The sequence below is a fragment of the Ailuropoda melanoleuca genome, chromosome 10 (genome assembly GCF_002007445.2).
Source record: "Ailuropoda melanoleuca isolate Jingjing chromosome 10, ASM200744v2, whole genome shotgun sequence".
NCBI lineage: Eukaryota > Metazoa > Chordata > Mammalia > Carnivora > Ursidae > Ailuropoda > Ailuropoda melanoleuca.
Window position 1 is genome coordinate 9251434 of NC_048227.1, and position 8501 is coordinate 9259934.

Genomic DNA, 8501 nt, shown 5'->3' on the forward strand with positions numbered 1-8501 from the left:
GATCATGACGTGAGCCGAAGGCAGACACTTAGCTGACTGAGCCACCCAGGTGTCCCTCTTTATTTTTTCTTTTTCTTGGTTTAAGATTTTATTTATTTATTTTAGAGTGAAAAAGCAAGTAGAGGGAAGGGCAGAAGGAGAAGGAGAGAATAGAGAGAGTCTTAAGCAGATTCCGAGCTGGGCACAGAGCCCAACACAAGGCTGGATCTCATGACCCTGAGATCATGACCCTGAGATCACGACCTGAGCCGAAACCAAAACCCAGATGGTTAACCGAATACCCTACACAGGTACCTTGAATAGGCTTAGCTCTTATGTGTAGGTCTTTGATCTATTTTGTGTTAATTTTTGTATATGGCATTGTATAAAGGTTTAGCTTCACCTCCTGCATGTGGATATCCACTTTTCCTAGCACCATTTCTGGAAGACACTGTTCTTTTTTTTTTTTTTTTAAGGTTTTATGTATTAATTTGAGAGAAAGAGTGAGTAAGAGAGAGAGAAAGAGAGCACAAGCAAGGGGAGCAGCAGAGGCAGAAGCAGGCTTCCCACTGAGCAGGGAGCCTGATTCAGGGCTCCATCCTAGGACCCTGGGATCATGACCTGAGCCGAAGGCAGACACTTAACCAACTGAGCCACTCAGGTGCCCCGAAAGAGATTGTTCTTTCTCCATTAAGAGTTCTTGGCACCTTTGTGGAAATCATTTGACCACATATGTGACAGTTTATTCTGGGTTCTCTAATTCTGTTTCACTGATCTATTTGTCAGTCTTTATGCCAGTGCCATACTGTTTTGATGACTATAGCCTTGTGATATGGTTTGAAATCGCCAAGTGTGGGTCCTTCAACTTTGTTCTTTTGGCACCCTGGATGTGAACCTTGTCTCTCGTTTACTGAGCATCAGCTCCCTGCTGGCATTAGGCTAAGATTGGGGCATACAAAGGTGAACCGTGTGCTTGGGGCCCCTCCCCAGCAAAGCCAATGGTTTAGGGGCAGGAGAAAGACACAGTAAGAGATAATTCTGGAAGGTAGCATGTGAATTAGTGTGTATGAGCTTCCACTATGGTATGTGGTCACCCGTGCCCCATGTGCAGAAGGTGCCGGCCTGGCTCATCTTGAGATCCTTGCACACAGACCTCAGGTTCAGCTGTGGCTTTATGAGCAAGTGGACATGTGCACGGTGGGTGGTAGCATTGGTTTTGATGAGTGTCTGCACCCCGTGCTAGATGACGCAGAAGAGATTCATTCTAAAACAAAGTCAGGAAAACAGGTGGGTTGAATCATGCTCAAGGGAGATCATACTGCTTTGCTCCAAAGTGTCTTCAAGTAGAAATGGTCAATGAAGTAAGAAATTGTTGAGAAAACAATGCAGTTTTGTGGGTTTTTTTAGGTGTCCTTTGCTGGGAGTGTAGTTCTGAAACATTTGTTCATATTGGGGTGTGTGTGTGTGTGTGTATGTGTTTTAAGCAGGCTCCATGCCCAGTGTGGAGCCCAACACAGGGCTTGAACTCACAACCCTGAGATCAAGACCTGAGCTGAGATCAAGAGTCAGACGCTTAACCTACTGAACCACCCAGGCCCCCCTGGTCATATCGTTCTGATTATGCTTATGTTATGACCGGAGGACAAGAAATGCTATGAGATTGTTTAAAAGCGGGAAGGGAGTCTGGTACAGACTGGCAAATGTCATGGTGGCGTCCTGGATGGACGGCACTCTGTAGGAACAGGCTGACTGTCAGGGAAGCTTCCCTCAGCTGAGACACGAAATGACCTCTAAGCTTGCCAAGAGCGGTGAGGTAAGGGTGGGGAAATTTGCCAAGAGCAGAGAAGAGCTTGTGGTGAGGCCCAGGGCCTGGAGAGGGCAGGGTTCATGCAGAATTGAAGGATGTCCGGACGTGTCGGGCCTTGGGGGTTGGGGTGGGGAGGAGAGGAGATGATATGGAGGCGATCACGGCTCTGCCCCTGGAGGGGCTCTGGAGGCATCCATGGGGTCTGGGTGGGATCCTAAGAGCCATATGGTGGTGAGGGGGGTGGGGGGCTAAGAGACTGGAAGGATTTTCCAATGTGGTCAGATTCAGGACCTTGTCACATGAGTAGTCACTTGGCTCTGCTGAGGTGAGCGACCTGGAAAAGGGCATAGCCAGGTTGGGGGTGTAGAGAGGGAGCCTGGAGGCAGGAGACCCTCTTGAGGCTGTTCCTCAAAGATGGCGGTGGCCTAGTTGGAGTCATGGAAGCAAAGTGGGGAAGAAGATAGGTGGACACATCTAGACAATGACCAGGTTGATAGGTGAGGGGCTGGTCATTGGCAGGTCATGGCTGGGCCTGCAACCTAGTTCCATCAGCTGGTGAGCCTTGGTGGCCTCGTTGTGCAATGCCTACCTTGCAGGGTTCTTTAGGGGGATCCAGTGGAGCAGTGACAATATCACCTCTTGTGCAGAAGAGAGCGAGATGTGGCCAGTGACTTGCCCAAGGTCGCTCAGCCAGTGCTCTCACTCTCTTCGCCGGCTCCACAGAGCGTACTTGTCTTGGCACACATGACCTTTATTGGAGCCCTGCTAGGGGAGGGAGAAGGAAGGTACTGTCTGTTCTTCTAGGCCTGCCACAGACCTTGAGGGAACCACAATAAATGCTGTGTTTGTTTGATAAAGCACTTGGCTTTTGGTCTCAGCAGGAGGAAGAGCTGGAACAGGTGTGGCAAGAGCAGTGCCGCCGCGGGAGGCAGGTGCAGCAGTGGGAAGTGGAGTGGGACAGAGCCCCAGGGCCTGGCAAGGGGTGTCCAGCACTGCGGATTTTGAAGAAACCCAGACTTTTCTCACAATCCAGCCATTGCCCTCATTTCCCAGGCTCCTGCCTGGCTGACAAAACCAAAACACAAACAGTACCAGCTCACGTTAATGGAGGTCCTATTGTGTGCCTAGGCTTGGGCCAGGTGACAAAGCAAGCAGGCGTGCCTCCTTTCCCCACACGGGTGCGGGCCTGCTCTGGGTGCTGCAGACAGACAGAAGCTCAGGACAGTTCCCCTGACCTTGGGGGATGACCTTCTGCAGGAGAGGTCTGACAGGAAACAAAACAACATAGCGCTGTGATGGGGTGAGATGAGGCCGCGTGGGAACCCGGAGGATGGCTCAGCCAACCCTCCACACAGCCTGATGCTATTATCATACCCATTTTGTGGATGAGGAAGCCGAGGCTCAGAGGCTCAGAGGAGTGAACGGCCCTGCTCACCCGGTCGGTTTGGTTCTGACTAATTTTCTTCAGCAGGGGGTGATAAGGATAAACATGGGGGATGGACAAGACAAGTTAGAGGGGGCCCTCACCTGGTTCAACCCCCTTGTCGAAATGGTGGAGAAACTGAGACCCCGAAGCAGAAGGCAAGTGCTCAGAGGCACCCAGGAGAAGGAATGGATTTAGAAGCCCCTGACTCCCAGTCTCTCCTCTAAGCCTGAAGAAGTTTTCCTGGATCCCTCCAGTGAGACTCCCCCAGCTTGAGATCTGTAAGCTGCCAGTGCCACCATCCCTCTTAGACCCTAAACTCCAAAAAGCAGAAGAACAGGTTGAGTTAGGACAGACCCTGAAGCCAGGCAAGGGTGTGTGTGTGTGTGTGTGTGTCTGGGGGAGCATTGGATGGGGTAGGATACCTCACTACACCCAGGAGGCCCCAGGGGAGCCCAGGTGTGGGAGGAGACCAGGGAGTCAGGGGAGGGCTGAGGGCCCCCCCACCCAAGGGTCTGTCCCCCTTCTCTGCCACAATCCTCTGGCTGGGGGGTCCTGGGGGTGGGCTGCAGTGGGCAGGCTGGCTGCGGGCCCCAAGCTGCAGCTCCGGCCTAGCTTGGCGGGAGGCACTAAGCTCAGGCTGCCTTCTGGAAGCTGGTGGTAAATGAATAACCTTGCTCCCACCTGCAGGGCTCTCTGGGACAAAGAAGCCACTCCGTGCCCCTCAGTTCTGTCTTGGCCCAACCTGACACCCCCTGGCACTCCCATGGCCAGAGACTGTGGAAGTTTAAGGCAGATGCAACCCCCTTAGCCCTTCTGACCCCCTTCCCAATTTCATCCCAGACAGGCCCAGAGAAACTTCTCAGTTCCCTCCCTCTCACCTCCTATTGCTGAACCTTTCCCCACTCGCCCATCCCTGTCCCTGAGCCCCCTCCCTCTCACCGAGACCCCCCCCCACAGAGTCCTCCCACTTTCCTGAGACCACACTCCCTCTCTCTAGCTCTCCTCTGCCTCGCTCATCCCCTCCCCTTCATATTCAGTGTCGCTCTCCCCCTTTCCTCCCCCCCACCCCAGGCTAGAAGAGTGGTTCCCCAAAGACAAATCAGGACCCCAACACCAACCCCAACCCCTCCTCCTTTCCTGGAATCTTACAGAGAATGACCTCTTTCCTCTTCCTTGGGTCATAAAGGGTGACAACACGTCGGTATTAACTAGAGAATTTTGGGGGAGCCGAGTGGAGCATTTTACTGAAATGTCTGGTGGCCACTGGGACCTTCTGCTTTAGCTTTGCCGCAGCCAAAGCAGTTTGAGATACAATAACTATTTGGAAACAATCCCAAGTCTCTCCAAGCCCAATACCTGTCCCTTGACCCTCGATCCCTGTCAACTTGCTAACTTGGCCGAAACTCCCTTTATAAGCGAAGCTCTTGGATGCTCGGTGTACATGCTCCGATTTTACTTCTCATCTCCCACTGGCCCTTCTGCCCGCCCCGTCTGCCCCCACGCCTCTTGCCAAGGCCGCTGGGGACCACCTTGCTGCTTCGAATCCCCGGGCTCCTCTTTAGGCCTCATCTGGCCTGACCACTTCCGCAACCTCCAACACCCTTGCCAACGCCCGTCTCTTGACCCTTTTTTCTCTTTGGTTTCTAGACTGACCTCATCTACGCCCCTGGTTTCGGGTGCCACCCGTGTGCTAACAACAGCCGCGTTTACCACTCCTGAGTCCCAGGTCTCTCTATACGTCCTGCCACTTCCTGGACGTCTCTGCCTGGAGGTCCCCCGGGCTTGCCAAATTCCTTGCACCCAAAACTGAACCCATCGTCTTGCCCCAGTAACGTGGTCTCCTGTTTTGGTAAATAGCACCACCATCCAATCAGTGACTGAGGGCAGAAAATTGGGGTTATCCTAATTTCCCCCCCTCTCCCTCACCCCACATATCCAAACGCTTCTCAAGCTCTGATCTTCTGGCTTCCTCCCAGCCCCTATCAGGCCCTGCCCCTGGCCCCACTGCCCCTGCCTTCTTTCTGGCTGCACGATCTCAACAGGATGGCTGCAGAGCCTCTTACATGGAATCCCCACCTTCATCTCCCTTCTTGAATCCCACTTCCCCAGGGGGCTCCTGGAGACAATAGTTTAAAGCATAAATCTGACCAGTGTGTCCTTCCCTGACTCCCAAAACACCGGAATAAGGTACAGAGTTCGTAATTCTGCCGTGAGACTCCATGACTTGGCCTCCTCTGGGAGACCTCCTCATCCCATTCTCTCTGGCACCTAGCCATCTGTCCAGCCCTGGGGGATCTCTCTTTCCTGGTCTGGGGCACAGGTCCCCTTTCCTACTGCCTGAACCCCCTGTGCCTTTTCTCAGACACAAGAGCTTCCAAGCCTGGTTCAACTCAAGCCCTAGGGTGTTGCCAGAGGGTCCAGAGTCCTCTCTCTCTCTCTCTTTCTCTCTCTCTTTTGGTCGGGGTTCCCGGGAAGAAACTGAGGCTCCTCTGTCATCTCTCCTCCAGGGGAGAAGATTCTGCCCAGCTTTACATTTGATGCTGTGTTGTACAAAAACAACAGGTCTTTTTGTTCTCCTCTTTCAAATATGAAATCATCGCACTGAATGTGCTCTTTCACACGCACAGGAAAGATTCAGTGTGCAGCCACACTGGGGGCGGGGGTGGCTAGGAGTACAAACCCAGGTAGCACAGGCTAGAGAAGAGGGCCCCGGACACCCTTCTCCCCCGCCCCCACGCCTCTGTCCACCGAGCAGGCTGTTACCGCTCCTACCGCCTCTCTAGATTGGGCCTTCAACGTCTGAATCCCCAGTGAGTCGGCCAAATGGCCACCTAGGGCGCGCCCAGCCCAGTTTCCAACCCCACTTTCTCAGTCACCCAACCTCTGCCCTCTCTAAGCTTCACTCCGGGCAGCGGGCAGCCCAGCCGTGGAGCAGAATCCAGCCAAGGCCAACCCTGGCGGGGTGGGGAGTAGGGGGGGTGGGTGTTCTGCAGGGAGGTGGAGGCCCGTCGGCTCTCAGGACAAGGAGGCGCCCGCAAATGCAAAACGAAAGGCTTTTATTGAAAAATATCAACTGGCCCTTTTCAAGACTGCCGGTCCCTGCCCAGCACGGGCTTCGGGGCTGCGGCCGGACGGGGCTGGCAAGTAGCGGCGGCCACCCCAGCCCGGCGCTCCGGAGGAGCAAGGTTTCACTGTCCCTGCGGGCTGGTGCCCCGCGCCGTGGTCCCGCTCCCCGGCCTGGGGGCGGTGGGGGGGCGTGCGGCTGGGGAAGGGGCCGCCGGGTTGGTCCCTCCCAGTCCAATGAGAGAGCTCCCGGCATTTGGGGTGGGGTGGTCTCGGATGAGAGGCTGCAGGCCGGATTGGTGGGCGCTCCAGCTCGAGGGGGGCTGGGGTCTCCCCGCGGCTGCCCCTCAGACGTAGTCCTTGCGGTCGTAGCCTGTGCTAGTGCCCGGGCCGGCGGAGCGCGGCGCGGAGTAGAGGATCTTGGTGGGCGCGTACTTCTTCTCGCGCGGCGGGCAAGAGCAGCAGAGCAGCGCGCCCCCCAGCAGCTGCAGCGCCGCGGCCGCCCAGCCCACGTACAGGCCCGCGCCCATCTCCCGCTTCTGCGCGTCGGGCACCAGCGGGTTGTAGAAGTCCCGGATGATGGTGTTGGCCGACCAGGACACGGGCACCAGGGTGAGCAAGGCGGCCAACAGGAAGAGCACTCCCGCCACGATGGTGATCTTGGCCTTGGCCGTGTCGTCCTGGACGCAGTTGGTGCACTGGGCGCCCACTAGCGCCACGAGGAGCCCGAAGGCGGCCAGCAGGATGGACACGACGATGAGGGCGCGGGCTGCCTGCAGGTCCTGCGGCAGGGCCAGCAGCGAGTCGTACACCTTGCATTGCATCTGGCCGGTGCTCTGCACCACGCAGTTCATCCACAGGCCCTCCCAGGTGATCTGCGCCGTGATGATGCTGCTGCCGATGAAGGCCGTCACGCGCCACATGGGCAGCGCGCAGCACACGATGGTGCTCAGCCAGCCCATCACGGCCAGCGAGGTGCCGGCGATCTCCAGGCCCATGGACATGGCTGCGGCGCCAAAGCCGGCTCTGCCGGGCGGCTCAGGGTGCGGGGCGACGACGGGCCGTGGCCGCTGGGCCTGGGCGGGAGCTGCTGCGCGCCAACGAACGGATGCCTCAACGGACGGACAGACGGACGGACGCACGGACGCGCGCGCTAACGGCTCCGCTCTGCGGGCTCGCGCCTCGGCTGCGCCTGCACCTGCCTGCGGCTTTGTGGGCGGGCGACGGCGACTGGGCTGGCCCTGAGCTGGGGCCGGTGTCTTAGATCCGTGACCTGCGTTCCGGCGGGGGTGGGAGGGGCGGAGCCGCGGTTCCCCCGGCCTGGGGACTGTGACGTGGCCCCTCTTCCCACCTTCACCGAGCGCACAGGGAGGAAGGACTTGGCCGGGAGTGGCGCACAGCTCGGGGTGGGGGGTACCAAGAGAGGGCGGGGCCGGGGCCTGCCACCCCGCCCCTCGCTCCTTGTCCCCGACTGTTCCCAAGCGAATTCTACGGGGCTGGCAGGGGTTGCGGTACAAATCACAATCTGCTTGACACTGCCCGACCTCCCCACATTTTCGGCGTCATTGGCACAGGCAGCGTGGGGAAGGGGGTCTCTGCCAGCTGGCCGGGACCCATGGGGCCTGGAGGGACCCAGTGTGGGCGTGGCCGGGGCTGTTGTCCGGAGTGGGCGGGTGCCCGGGGAGCTGCGCACCTGCTCCTCGGTCTCTCCCGCCTCTGCGGCAGCCGCAGCCCTGGCTGGCGCACAATCCGGGCTTGATCCAGGCTTTGGAGGTCTGCGCTCGGAAGCCAGGACCCCGCTTCTCCCCACCAGAGGCACCGAGAAGATGGCCCAAAGCAAGTGAACTCAAATTCACTTCCAGCCCCACTGCCGTTCCCTTACCTCTTATTCCTCCAGTGATCCTGGATACCTTTAGCAGAGCTGCTCTCCCTTCCCAGAAGTCCGTCCTCCTCACTGATGCCCTTCCTCCTGAACAGACTTGTCCTCCCTCCCTCTGGGCCCGAGTGAGTGCTGTGATCCACCTTAATGAAATGGTGATGAAAGGTTTGATCGAGGCGAAGGCGGGAAGTCAGAGATGTTACTGGCAGTACCCTTGCTCCTATTAACCTTAAAAGTAAAACTGCCAGTTATTTTACCAGCAAAAATGGGTTTATTCGGGAAAAGCAGGGAATCACAACCCAGGACGAATGAGCCGCAGCAAAACCACAGGGAAGTCCAACAACCAA

The 8501-nt window shown here is 57.1% G+C and overlaps 1 protein-coding gene across 1 annotated transcript; it reads right to left on the reverse strand.

Annotated features, from left to right (window-relative positions):
- Window positions 1-6257: 6257 nt before the first annotated feature.
- On the reverse strand, window positions 6258-7604 carry CLDN3 (claudin 3). Its single transcript, XM_002923478.4, has one exon. The coding sequence runs from the start codon at window positions 7277-7279 to the stop codon at window positions 6623-6625; it is 657 nt and encodes a 218-aa protein (XP_002923524.1). The 5' UTR covers window positions 7280-7604; the 3' UTR covers window positions 6258-6622.
- Window positions 7605-8501: the final 897 nt, after the last annotated feature.